The sequence below is a fragment of the Buteo buteo genome, chromosome 17, assembly GCF_964188355.1.
Source record: "Buteo buteo chromosome 17, bButBut1.hap1.1, whole genome shotgun sequence".
Lineage (NCBI taxonomy): Eukaryota > Metazoa > Chordata > Aves > Accipitriformes > Accipitridae > Buteo > Buteo buteo.
In genome coordinates this window covers 24,294,162-24,309,404 of record NC_134187.1, presented here as the reverse complement: position 1 = coordinate 24,309,404, position 15,243 = coordinate 24,294,162, and the positions used below count along the sequence as shown (strand labels likewise).

Here is a 15,243-nt window from a genome sequence, read left to right as displayed (position 1 = left end):
CTGAAGATGTAAAGCCTGTGAGTGATGCTGGAGAACTTTTATAGAGTACAGAGGTGAGAACTTGATGCAGTCTTGTCCATCCAGTCTATTGGGAATGGTCCCCAGTGTTTGCTGTCCCCTGAATCGTGACCACGCGGTGTATCAGAGTGCTGGTAGGCATCACCAGCAAGTGTGCTAAAGCTTATGTAGTATGTGGGGTTGGAGATCCAGTGCTCAAGCTCACCCTTGTCCCTGCATTATTTAGGGGTGGAGCTTTAGGCAGAGTGGCTGGCCTAAGAACAACCTTGGAGGAAAACACTCACATAGCAAGGTCACAGTGCGAAGAGAGAACTGTGCATCAACTCTTCTTCTTTATGCATTTCCAAGAACAGCTATGTGCTGTCTTCTTTTAAAGCCTTCATGTTTCTTTTGGTACTTCTTAGTGAAAACATGCAGTATGTTTTTAGATATCGTTTATTCAATGATAAGTCTGCATATGTGGTATTATATCAATACCCAGATTAACTAATACTTGTTCAGTTTCCTATGTTTTTGAAATTATTAATTTGTTTACCTTTATCATGAAGTTGTCTTTTTTTTTTTTTTTTTTTTTCTTCCCTAGTTATGGATATATGTGTGTGTGTTGTGGGTTAAGCCCAGTAGGGATAAGGAGAGAGAGAGATTCTCCACATTCCCTTCGAGTGGCCAGACCTGGTGGGACAGTCCTTCCATAGCTGAGATACAAGCCCATAGGATCAAGGGTGAGGGGGAATAGACATTCTCTTTGAATTACTGGAGTTGCCAGGCCAGTCTATGCACAGCTGGTGCCTCGGTGTCTGCCCAGTCCTTTATCACCAGGGTGCTGGTGTATGACATTGGATTGCTCCATACAAACCATTACCTGCACTAGATGTCATCCAGATCATCCAAATCCTTGGAGGCCTGATTATAGTCCACATCGCTGTAGACCTCCTCCACCACTGCTAATTCCCAGTACAGCATGTAAGTTTATTTTGTAAAACTGGTGTCTTATAAATGCTTTACCGGAATTTAATACAACCCACTTCATGATATTTTTATATAGTAGATTCATTTTAGTTGTTATTGAGATTTTAAAAAATCTGGAATTTCTTGTTCATATGCATTTCTCTATCTTTTTAAGTTAAACTAGATTCTTATTATCATCTCATTAAAATCAACCAGAGCTTTTAGGATTTTGGTGAGGCTATTGATAGGCTTTTTTTGAATACTTTCACCATGAAAAGTTAAAAGATGTAGTCAGGTTTGGGTCATTAAACAGTTTCTGCATCATTTGTGCCTTCATTATAGCATTTATTGAATTTCTTAAATGTCACTTTGTTGATTACCAAGTGCCAAATGGAAATAATTCCTAATGTCACATCATTCAAATGGACAATTAAATTTGTATCCCAAATACTATTAAAAACACAATTCACACTGGTAGTTGTTACTGAAGTAAGATCTATGGGAAATATTAAGCAACAGCTGAAGTTTTTTATTCAGACACACAGGTATTTATTAGTAAAATCCTTTGTAAAGAATTGATTTATTTCACTAAAGAGTTGCTTCAAAGTTCTTCAGTACTTTATTCTTTCCAAGTCCTTTCACCAGCTGTGTGATTTATCCATTCAGCTCATTATCAGACATTAATTTTACACTTTGACTGAAATTGATTTGACATGCAAACACCTCCACCTGTTACAAAGTCAGCATATCCTCCAGAGCAGCCTTTTTACATTGCTCTCTTGTTTTATTAGCAATTTAAAGTGGGTTATTATTATTCAAGATGAAATAATGATTTATTTTTACATTGCTATGAAATTTGAGAAGAACAATAGTTTGTAATCCAAAACATTGTCAAGAACAATTTTTAGACTTTTTTTTCATTTAATTTATTTGTTGTATATATGGTAGTACATAAAAATAAGATCCATTCAGACTCTTTATTAAACGTGAGAATTGCTGAATTAGGTTAACAAAAAGCTATGATTATGTCGAATTTACTAATGTGTATGCTTGCATGCTCTGTTTTGCATCTAAACACTTCTGAGTCTACAGTACTAAATTTTATTTTACTCATGAAGAATTAATGACGAGTACTAGAAAATGGATCTTCTAAAATGTGCAGTCTTGGTGTTTTCTGAACATGGCTTGTAGAACATTGTACAGTGAAGATTTCTAAGTGCAAAGAGTAATGAACTACATTAAATGGGGTATTTATGCAGATGAAGCCATATAGTATGTGCTGACTGTAGGTGAAAAACATCATATTAATGCAGTAAATAACATAGTATATTTTCAGAAAGGAATGAAATTTGGAGAGCAGTACAAATGACCTTCATTGCCCACAGACTTGGTCTGTAATATGATATTGCAGCTTAAAAAAAAAGTGTATTTTATGGCATTTTCAATAATTTTCGGTTTAATTACAGAACAATCTTATACACTCTTGTACCTTCCCCTCTCCTCTGACCTTTCTAGGCCAGCATAGTCATGGCCAATCCTTTCTTGAGTAGGAAATTATACATCCTTCATGGAATGATTTTAAGAAAGCAGTTCCTTTATGATTCACTTGTAGGCTTGGTATTAGTATAATGTTTTCAAGGATCTTTATTTTTCCTTTCAGTATCCAAAAAATGACTTAGTGCTTAAGGAACTTTTAGAAGGCAGAGTACTATTTACTTTAAAACAAAATTTTTACAGTTAGAACACATAATATAGCAATGAATGTTTTGCAGCTATTCTAGAGGTATCAGTTGTAATATATTAAAAAAATGAAGTACATGACTCCTTGTAAATACAGATGTAAACTGGTTCCAATCTATGTCTCTAGGTATGCCTGTTGATGTGTTTTTCCTCTCTTTTGAAAGAAAAACAAAGTTAGGACCATTTCCCTCAGGTAGTGATCATATTTGGGTTTGTTTAGATGCCAGGGAGTGGTATTAGCATGTGTGCATTTGCATAGCCTTCCTCAGAGAACTAAGAGTTCAAATACTTAAAAAAAACCACAACAACAAACAAACAAACAAAAAACCTTTTGGATTTTTCCTATCATCTGCAGGACTCACCACATTTCCATCTAACTGTCTTTGATGGTTCCAAGGTCTTACATCTGTTGCCACTTCTTATATTCCAATATCTATATGGCCTCTGCATGAAATTCTTATCAAAAATGTTTTTGTACACTCACTTCTATATAGAACATGATAAAAAACTTGCATCTGTTCATGCTTCTATTGTGTTGTATTAGTATGCTGTAGAAAAGATTACTGAGTTTCAGTGAGTAGCATTTCTCAAGCTCATTCAGCTTGCAACTGAACTTTGTTGGATTCATGATTCTACATACTATCATGAACAGTTGAGTTTGGTTCAAAATCTAATCCACTGCCATAGGTTACTCTTCTGTTATTTTGCTAGAATGTAGAGAAAAGAGGAGGAATTTTAAAGGATTTTAGCAAGAACTGGATGTCAAAGAAAACATTCAACTTTTTTTTTTAATTTCCATTTGTTCACACAGTATGCTCAAGAAAAGTGGGCACAACATAGTTGTTGGGATTCTCTTCTCATCTGCAAAGTTTGCAATTATATAAAATAAGCTGATTATACCTGATCTGTTTGCTTCTTTATGGTATAGACATTTGGATGGAGTATTGGTGTGCTTTCACCAGAAGATGTACCTTGATAGGAACAACATAAATGTACATTTAAGTTCCCCCCCTCCCTTTACTTGGGCTATTTGAAAAAACAAAATGCTATTGTCTTTTTTAGCTTCTCACCCAATGCAAGTCCAATATTTCAGGATGTTGCAATGAGTTAAAACCATTGCTATCCACTCTCGTTATATAATAAATCTTTCCCTGCCACATCCCACCTGCACAGGACTATGAGCTTCGTATTAGAAGCCATGAAAGTTTCTCTTCATTGTTTTTAAATTTGATTGGAATAGATCACTTTAACTAAAAAATAAGGTAGTGTTATTCAGAGCAACACATATCATCTCTATTTGGGATGAAATATAATCAGGAAAGCATGGTGGGCATGACCCCAGCACACATCCAGAACTTTTCTTTCCAAGCTGGAAGTTAATAATAGTCAGGCTACCATTTCTGAATATATGCATTGCATCAAATTGTAAATGTATGTAGAAATCACTCAGCTTTCTCAAGAACTCAAGACTTGTGTTGCATGGCAGTTCTACACCCTGAAGGTATCTGTCAGAATAAGTGTTCTTTGAGATCTAGCCTTTAGATTCTTTAGTTTCTAGTTCACTGTAGCATTTAAAATTAAATTCTGAGTTTCACTACTTATTATAATAATTTGGAAACTACAGAACTGATGCTCTAAGTGGTCTATGTGACAGGATAGAGCAAGTAAGACACAATAGTTTTACTCTTGTGGACACACATCATGTAAGATTATAGTATTTTCCAGTGTGCATGGAAACATAAAGGAAACAAATTAAAAAAACCCACCAGGCGTAATGTTAGTAACACTTGTCAAACACTTTAAAGTCACTTTTTTTTGGTTTTAGGCAAATAACTTTGTGATGAACAGGTAAAGTATTTTAATGTGCCCTGGTGACTCTATAAAAGCCATAGTTAAGCTTGATTATACATAATTGTAACAGGCACAGGACTTTCTTGCAGCAATTTGCTGGGGTTTTTAGGTTTGTGCAGTTAACCTCCACAGACAAACAATATTCACAGGGAGGGGTTTTTCCCACCAAAACCCTCCATTTTTAAATCCCCACCATAACCCAACCTATCCTTCTTCCTTTTTCTTCTGTGTATGAAGTGGAAAAACAAGATGTTGAATGGAATTTTCCAACTGAGATGTCCAGTCTATCTATGCAAAGTCAAATAGATGGCTAATGCCCATGAAGACTCTGTAACATGCTTTTGTGAAATTTCAGTTGTTTAATTACTCTCACTTAAAAGCACACATAAATTTTATTTATTTCTTTGTTTGTTAATTTATTTTCTTTTGCATATACTATCCCAACAAAATATTTACATGTACATGTAGGTATGCACTGCTTTGGTATGGTTATATGGAATATCTTACAGAGTCAATTCTAAGCTGTGAGGCTGCTTTTATTTGTCTGCAGAGTAGTTTTATGTTAGGTTATGTTGCTCAGAAAGTATGTTATATTAGGGAGGCAAAAGTCTTGTTTGCCTTGTCCTTGTTTTAAAAGCCTTGGTCAGGTTGGCATCTTTACAAAGAGAAGGAAAGTGTGTCTTCCTTAAGCACGGCTCAGGACTCTCAGGTGGCCGAGAGGACAGGAGCAAAGAAGGAAGAAGACACAGCAAAAAAATTATATTCATACAAGATATAGATAAGAGTAACAGGAAGTTCTTTGTAGACAGAAGGAGGACACATGCAATAAAGTCTCAAAGTTAATCAAAGAGAGAAATGTTTTCTTAGAATTCTTAGTGGAAATTGTGTATCCCCCAAAAAAGCTAAAAGCTGCTGGACTGAGTTCAGCCCTCGAGGGTAGGATTTGTCCTGCGAGGATAGAATATAGGAGCGTAGGGCCTAAAAAGGCTTTATTTTTTTTTCCTTTTTTTTTTTTTTTCCCCATCGGAAGAATGTTTTTAGAGCAACACTTCCTCCTTCTTACTTCTTTACTGAAATAGAATAAAGTAAAATTAAGTTATCTGGAAGACCACACTGCACTAATATTAGTACATTCAGTTGCAGTGTAATCACCTTTCCTTTCTCAGATGCTACCAAGGCATCTTTCTCCCTCTTTATCCATATCAATGGATAGCTTCCAAAGCTAACATTTTTCATTTGAGCACTTACTGCTTCTATAACCTGCATTAGAAGCATCCCAATCTTGAAGCTCCAACACATCCCATGAGGACATCCCTTTTAATCTTCCGTTTTGTTTGGTGAAACTGGACTCATCACTCCTGGTCTCTAAAGAGGAGGAACACCCATTGTAAGGTACAGAAATGGATACTCAGGGAAAATTAGGCCATCACATCTAATATTAATTTTATTTTACAAAATTCTCAGCTGCCATAGGTTTGAAATTTTGATGCTTGCTTTTTCCTTTGAAGACTATGAGAAAAAGCAGTGCTTATGTGGGTACATATGCACAAGACGACACAAACACCTACAGTATATGTCACAGGGCTACAGCATCTTGAAAATACTATGGCCACTATTGATTAATTCTTTTTTTGTAATATCATTTGTATAACAAATTGTTAGGACTGGGCTAAAAAAAAAGTATATACTAAGCTAGTTGAAGCAGTTCTAGTGCCTAATGTTAATTCTTTGTTCACTTTTATACTTTGAGATACCATCATTATTTGATTTTAATCCATTTAATATGTGCTAAATTGATTTTCTTTGATGCCAATTCTTAATTAGGATGTCATGTGTTGCTAATTTAAATGGTTGAAAGAAGTCCAAATATATTGTCAACCACATTTATAATCTAAAAATCATATTGTTTGTATGACATGACCAATTTTCCATAAAACCATGTTAACTGGTGTTAATTATATTTTCATCTTCTAACCCTTTAGAAACAGACTCCTGTGTTGGCTGTTCCATTACTTTGCTTAGGATCAGTGTTGGCTTTACAATCCTATAATTACAGAGGTCAATTTGCTTGCACTTTTAAAATACTGGTAGCACATTGATTCTTTTCTAGAAAACTACCATATTTTCCTTGCCAGGGCTTAAAATAATTTTAGGTAAAGGTGTTCAAGGATATTCTGTTATAAAGGAGGATAAAGCATATCACCTTCCCAGTTTGAGGGGACAAATTATATATGCATGCATTTGTACAATTCCTTGGGTCCTCTTTTCTCCAGTTTTTGAGACAGTTATTACATGTGACCTTGTCCAGTCAGCTGGCACCTCCCTTGTCCTCCATAAGTTCTTGAATATAATTGCTAATAGTTCATAGACTGCTTCAGTTTAAGTACTTTAATGTGAATTTAATTAGGCCCTGTTCCCTTGAATATGTCTACATTTTCTAAATAGTCCATAACCTGTACTCTTCGTATCCTGCCCTTTAATTAATTTTATTTAAACTTTTGTTATCTATCTATGGTTGTTTGGTGTTTTGGTTTTTTTTGTTTGGTTTGGTTTGGGTTGGGGTTTTTTTCTGGAAAAGTGGAGGTGTTCTTCATTCTCCTTTCCTGCTAGCTATTTTTCTTTCTTTATTGTCTTTTGCCTCATTCCATGGTTCACCTTTTCACAAGATTCATCCTTATGTTTTTCTGATAATTTCTGAGACAGCTGCACTTGCTTTTTACTGTGCTTCCTATTTTACACTGTAACATGCTAACTTGTGTTCCACAGGATACCTTTGGGCTAACTTTTGTCCAGGGCACTGCTCAGCCTTTTGTATAGCAGGCTCTACTCTTTCTGTTAATAAAGAAACATGAATTCTGCAATTTGAACAATATGACGTTCCTTATCACAAAACATTAGAATAAAAATCTACACTGAGACCGAAAGCCCATGGCATGTTGATACTAGACAAAAAAGAATGTTTAAGGAAAAAATGGTGAAGTATACAGTGATAAATCAAGAGACAATCCCAGAGTACTTTCCCTGTTTCCAGTGAGGCATGGCTCAAGTACTTCCTCTTTGTCTCTCAATACGTTTTTCTTCCATGTATCTGTCCAATCACTTTTTGAACACATATATTTCACCTCCCAGAAAAGAGACTTCCAGTCTATTTAATTGTCCTCAGTTCCTCAGAAACAGTAACTTTGATCTTTTGTTTTCCTTCCCTAGTTCTAATCTGTCTTTTTTTATGTGGAGGAGCAGAATTACATGCAGTATTCAATATGCAAATGAAATAGTTTTTTGTGTGGTGTCAGAATACTATTTTCTATTTGGTTCACTGTTCTTTTCCTAGCAATTCCTAACATTTTCAGTAGTTTACAGTTTCATAGGATTATCTTTAGTATGCCATAGTTCTTGTTCCTGAGTGGTAACTGTCAATTCAGAACCTATCACTGGGCCTGCAAACTGATAATATTTTTTTTCCAGATTTATTTTTCTGCAATTACTGATAATGAATTTGACCTGCTATCTCATCAGTCAGTTAGTTGGTATCATAAACTTTTCTGCAACAAGTAACAGAAAGCTTTTTCCTCATCCCTGTTCAGATTTGGTCTGCATCTACCCCTGGACATGTAAAATTGATTGTAACCAAACCGACATTTTATTTTTCTGCATTCTGTAATGGAATATTTAAGTACACAGTAAATATTAAACTTGAACATATTTGTTGAAAAGGTTTGATTATTTTTCTTCTCAAATTGTTTTATTACTTTCAAGCATTTTTATATTATAAGATATGATAAGATATGATAGTTATTATTACCAACAAGCCATCCATACGCTATGATAGTGAACTGTTAACTTAAATGAACTTCCTATAAAAAGTTCTTATGTTGGTTTTCCATCTATCTGATTATAAGGTTATGTTTGTTTTTTAATATTGATACAGAATGCAATAAGGTAGAAGCAACAAAAATTAATCTACTGGATATGATCTGTGGCCTTTTTGATAACAACAAGGACAAAACATTTCAGAGAAATTGTGAGAATCTCTTAGAATGCTGCTGGGAACTATATGACCTGTGAAGGAAGCCTTCTTTTTTTATAGTTGGAGACTGATAATAAATTGTACTGTAAAATTTCTTTGAAGAAATTTACTGGAATAATTATAAAACTGTGATCATCTATAAAATTATCATGTAAGGCCACCTTGTTTTTAGCTTTAGGCCAACCTAATTTAGCTTTAATAGCCACTTTTACAGTCCAGTTATGTGATATCTGAAATTTTTTTTCTATTAGTTTTGATTTATATTTTTCACTTTCATAGTTGTTACCATGTTTCTTTGCAGGAATCATATATATAACTCCTTAACATATGTCCTCTTCTGCAGTCCTGAGCATATCTGTCTATCCCTTCTCTTTGTATAAGGGTTTCTCTTTGTACAAGGGTTTCTACATTTGTATTTTTAAATCAGATTCCACTCTGATGGGTATTATGACTGTTAACACAGGGAGATATGAGGAATAAGAGGAAATAAACTAAATTATCAGTCTGCTTGTATTTAAAACATGAATTTCTGTGGCCTTTCATATAAGAGTTTAGATGTTAAACTGGAAAGGTCCTATCTGACATGGAAATAAACTTCCAAACTATCTCTTTTTTTTGTAAATGTATACCTGTGACAGTTCTCAGCTTCCCTTAACCTATGATCTTGACTATAGCTAAGATGATAATTATGAAGTGGTGTCAAATTCATGATTTTAGGTTTTGGAGGTATTGACTTCAACTTTCTGATAGACCTTGAACTACCGAAGTTTATTTATGTATCTCTTTGAAACAATGGATTGTTGTGTAACCCACATGTGTTTAAAACACTTATTTAATTTAAATTGTATTTGTACATCTGAATTATTAAAGCGTGAGGATATTATTAATAATGTACTGGTAAAAGTTGTATCTAGCTACAGATTTAGTGATTTGATGACGATTCACTAATCATCTAAGCTAGAATATTGGGTAGTATGAATGAAAACAGTGGCATGAAGAATTTCATTTTAACTGTGTATTTGTAATCTAGTAACAAGGGAAAAAAAGGTAAATTGCTACCATGACTAATACATTCAAGACTGCCAAATGTTATAATCTATGAAGTATTTTATTATATATTTCAGATACTGGGGTCAAAGTAATGCAAAGCCTTTTCATCAAAAAGACTTGATTTGCAATGTGACACCTTTCAAATAGTAGTCATAACACTTATTTAGATGCTTCATATCATTTTAGAATTGCCATATTTCTTCCTTTGAAAGCAAACACAGCATCAGAAATCTCTTTGATTAAATTCAGAGGGATATGATCTTCTCATCAGAAATCTAATCTTGTAATTCTTCCAACGTTAAAGAGAGACTGTTCCCTGAAACTGAGTAAATATTTCTGGTTTACAAACAAGATGAAAAGTCTCTTTCCCCAGGCTACTGAAAGAGAGTACATGAAAGCCAGAAACAATTGAATAAGATCAATGTTAATATTTTGGTAACCAGAGGAAGCTGATGTTTAAATTTGAGCTTGAGAGCTTATTTGCAAACTTGATGAACTTCACACAGCTCTAAGAACTCAGATCAAAAAAAGTCCAACATTGAATGAGTACACAGAATAATCCTAAAGGAATAGGGGGTTTATTGCCACACTTTAAATAGGTTAGCACAGCTTTTATTTTCATGTTTGTCATTTTAAGAACCTTTTCTGTCCCGTAGGATTTTTCTCAACATAGCTCCAACTGACTTGGTCAGAAGAATGTTGTCTTTTTAGCAGATATATAGCCTCTTTGCAATTTATGAAGCAGAATAATTGGTGCAAGTGTTGCAGTAATAGGCATAATGCACCTCAACTGAATTTAGACATTTAAAAAATTTGTTCTCTGATCAAATCTGTGGAAGTTGGACAGGTACCAGAAAAGACAATGAAATAAAAAGCTGTGTTAAATCCCAGAGGGCAGAAAAATATTGGGAATCATTACATGGCTGTATTACTCTAGATCTAGTTTTAAACAAATAGTATTCTTTATGTATAAATACAAACCCCTGAATTTGGCCTTCTCTGTCTTCCCTAAGTTTTGGTCTGTCAGTAATATATGTGATGGAAAACTAGCTCTTGACTAAAAAGAAATGTACAGACAGTCTTGCATCTGACTTAATCTGCTTTGTTCTGTCACTCCCTCATGATTTCCTGAACACTAAGAAAGTGAATATTTAATATTGTGTTCTGCTGCTGGCAGAATTTTTACATGGATTTATATTTTATAATACTTCAATAAAAAATTTAAAAATTCGGACATTAAAACTGAGGTTACTCCTAAAAGTTTTTATCTTTTTATGGGGAAGGGAAGTTTTGTCATCTTAACCACTACAGAGCTGCAATCAGTTTATCTATGAGAAATTCAGTCATCTAAGACACAGCTTTTTGGGGTTTTGGTATTTTTTCAAATATTTTGGAAGGAAATTGTCTAACGTATGCATTAATTCATTGTAATACAAGAGCAAAGACAGATCTTGAACTGAAAAAGTGCATGGAAAGTTGTTAAACTATGTAAGTTGGGTGTTCTTTTGATTTTGTGGTGTGAAAACAACAGACCTTTGTCTCACTGTAAAATTAATTGGTCGAATATTAGTTGATCTAAAATTGTGTTATTGATAGTAACACCTGTAATGTAATATGAATAAGAGTGATATGATATACATGTTATAGTAAATCTTCATACCAGGAAATTTATGTGAAACTTGAAGATAGAAGTGAATGATATCCATTGAAATTTAATGGGTTCTTTCTGTCAAACTGACTAACTTGGTTTTGTCTAGAGTACGTTTTCTGTTAAGGATAGATAGTCTTCACTTCAAGGTTTGTGAAGATGTAGATTTCTAGAGCTGGATAGAATTTTTCAACCTTTTTATTGTCAAAATGCAAATAAGACATCCTCAGAAGCACAAAGTATTTGCTTAGTCTCCAAAGTTTATCCTGCATTCTTGTCTTCCTCAGTAAGAGCTCGGTGTTAACTAAAGACATACTGTACTAGTTTCCTACAAAACAGGAATTTTCAACCTGCCAGAAAGCTTAATTCATGGTAATTTCTGTTAAAGGTTTTGGTTCACTGAACCATACCCCTCTCCTAGGGCTTGGTGTATCTCCTGAGAGTTAGAAAGCATCCTGATCTGTCTTCTACTTCAGTAAATTCATTAATTAAAGATATTTTGATACTTTCTCTGTAGACCATGGAAAGAAACACTTGTTGGTTTCTTTTAAGGGATAAATCTTCAGGAATGCCTTTGCACAACCTTGCAGACAGTTTGCCTCCTGACACTCCTGCCTGAAACAGTATTGCCCTGATCTTTGAGAAACAACAGGTTTTTGGAAAAGAGTGTTTATGATTATTCTCACATGCTGGATTAGATATTGCTCTTCTATCAGTGGAGGAAATGAATTATTAAAATGCAATTAAAATGTGGGTTCTGATTTTCTGTAGCTCCCCACATTTTCCTGTAGGATGTGGAGCTGTGGATAGCTGGGAACACTCAGGTTTCCAGTGCTCCGCTGTGGCAGTAGGAATCAATGTCTCAGTAGGAGCAGGCAGGTGAAACTACATTAAAGCATTTGTAAATACATATAATTTTGAATCTTTATTTATAAATATTGCTTATGACATTTCTTTTCTGGTGTTTTATAATATTTGTGTACTGGACTTTTTGGCAGATGTTTTCATTCATTTGATACATTCTAGCTTTCTGGTAAGAAAAATTATTTAAATAAAACAACTGACTCTGGAACTGCTTTGAATTCATAGATGGAATAGTTACTCCTAATTTTCTCTTCAAAGCTTGATTTTAAGATTACCAAGAAAGACATTTATACCTCTTTTTATCCTGATGAATAACCTGTTGTTTTGTGAAATACGCGGCATACTATTCTGAAGATGTTTGTCAACAATCTGTTCACAACTGCTTTCAGGGTGTAAAAGTAGTGGATTGACTTCACATATCATAATAATGCTATCCTGCACCTAAAATTTCTGTTGGAGTTAGCGTGTCAAGATATACACTTCTGCCAGGATTTAACATTAGTAGATTTAACAATATTTGACAGCAGACATTTTTAATGGTGTTAAATTATATTAATATTTAATACTATTCAGTGAATTGAATTTTCTTGTTATCTTGAATGTTTCAGATTTCATACCTTGGATTGAACTGGGAAAAATTTAAATAACAAGAATTTTATTACTAGTTTCATTCAAATGAGATTTGCATAATTTTACTACAGATGTAGCAACACAGTTTATAGAACCAGCAGTGCTTTGTTGTTAGTTTTGCTGCTCAAATGGAAATTAATAATAAAACTGCTTTAAATTTAACGGCAAAGAAATGGAGCCTTCATTTTTGATGAACAGCCATGTGTATAGCAATTTGTAAGATGATTCAGCATTTCTATCACAAGCAATTAATATTTACAATTCCTTTCCTAATATTCTTGTTATTCATAAATTTCATAAGACCTGAGTTTTTATATTCTTATATTGTATATTTACATTCAGTATGTACAAATTAAATAATTTCAATAGCAGATGTCCTAGAGAATATCTAGGAAGTTTAATCCCAAAGGTTAATCTTTTTTCAACGTAACTGAATGCAGCTGAGAAGAATGTGGCTCTAATTTGAAGTAGGAGATTAAGAAATAATTCCTCAGTTTTGTTTTCATTATGTTTTAGTGCTTAAAATGAAATTCATTGATGCTATCAGTAATTTATATGCTTTTAATCGTGTTACTAATAGCCTTATAAATGGAATTGCAGATGTGAGAGTTAAGATAGATTCTTTATTACTAGCACTTCATTACCGGAAATAGGATCTACACATAGGCTGTCTCCATGGATAGAATGGAGACTATGGCTTTATAATTTTACCCTCAAATATGCTGTAATTCAGTTCTGCCATGCAGTTAAACGTGAGTATTTTTTTATCTTCAGCAATGCAGGTATGGAAGTTATTAGCCTGTGAAAAGACTTTAGATCTTAAGTCATCTTGGAGGTGGTTTTACAACATTTACCTGCAGTTCACTAGTTCACTTTCAGCTGTAAATGTTAGTTTAAGGCACAATGACAAATATTTTGAAAGCACTTCTGACACTGACATATAAATTGCTTGCAAATATATTTTCCTTATTATTGTGTTTGAATTTTTTGATATTCAGAAATTGAGAAAGGAGGTTGTGGAGACCCTGGAATTCCATCATATGGAAAAAGGACTGGCAGCAGTTTTCTGCATGGAGACACACTTACCTTTGAATGTCAAGCAGCTTTTGAACTGGTGGGAGAGAGAACGATTACATGTCAACAAAACAACCAGTGGTCTGGCAACAAACCCAGCTGTGTTTGTAAGATTTTTAAATTTTTTTTTCTATATTATTTTTCTGACCTTAGCCTCTTGCTTTTCTTAGCATTTGTGACTAGCCGGCAGGAAAACATTTCAGAAGACCTTGAAGACTTTTTCAGCCACATGGGGTTTTTTTTAGTTGGCTCAATAGTAGCTCATTTATGGGTAAAATCACGTAGGACTGTTTTAGAATGTTCTTTCCCCTCGTTTTACATTTAATTGAACCATTTAACACTCTTAATGTAAATGTGTGTTGAATTAGACTCTAAATGAGCAATTCCTAATAGCATATAAGTGTTCAAAAGTACTCTGTGGCACATACACATTGATTCTGGCAGTGCAAAGCAGTCTGCAGATCCACATAAGAAAAGATTGGGTTTTTTTCTGATATCTTAATAAAGCATGAAAATGAATATAAGGAATATAAAGATATCCAACATGGAAAAAGTGTAGGTAAGATCATTAGTTGTGAATTTTGTTTTAAAAGATAAAATATGTTTGTAGGTAAGCTTGTAGAGGGATTTAAATAGAGAGGGTTTTTTGTTTTTTTGGTTTTTTTTACTCTTCTTGTTTCTTCTTCTTCTGTGGTAAAATAGAGTAAATCTTTTTAGTACCCAACTATATTAGGTACTTCAGTTCTCCAGATCACATGACCTTTTCCTATAAAGAGTCTTATAATTCAGTACTGGATTTTCAAAACAACCTTAGTGAGGTGTCCAATTCTACTTGGGCATACATGTATTTTGCAGCTGTATTGGTACAGGACTTACCAAGCTAAGTAAGCTTGCTTTGGACTGGAAGTAATCTCTATATGCCCATGCAAAGCTGAAATGTGTCTAAGCATGTAAGGCCTGGGCACGGAGACAGTGCAGCTGCAATTCCCTTTGAAGACAGAAGCTGTGTTTCTTCATGGTGTTGTATTGCATTGGGTGATATATTAGTTTCTGTAAGCAATAGTGTGGAATATTTTACTGTGCTCCACTGTTTGATGTGCCCATGCCCTATGAAAGATAATGGATCCTAAACTTAGAATATCTATTTACAAATATTGAGTTCAGTTTGACATGTTTGAAGGGCTGAGTAGTGGTTATCCTTTGTGTTAATTAATATGCAGTGAGCTTTCCTCTTACTGAATGTATTGTATTTCTCACTAACATACTGGCCACAAGCTCATGATTCTGAAATCAGTTAGGAATTGTCTTAAAGAAAATTGGCCCAAAGGAGTGAAAAAGGAGGAGAGGTATGAGTCATTTTTGTTTAATTGCCCTGTGCTATTGAAGGGAAAGT

The 15,243-nt window shown here is 34.1% G+C and overlaps 1 protein-coding gene across 1 annotated transcript in view; it reads left to right on the top strand.

Annotated features, from left to right (window-relative positions):
* CSMD1 (CUB and Sushi multiple domains 1) overlaps positions 1–15,243 on the top strand; it is a 1,222,061-nt gene that overhangs the window by 876,390 nt on the left and 330,428 nt on the right. The window contains exon 13 of the mRNA XM_075049874.1: positions 13,775–13,957. Coding sequence (XP_074905975.1) covers positions 13,775–13,957 — 183 coding nt within the window. The remainder of the gene's footprint in view (positions 1–13,774; positions 13,958–15,243) is intronic.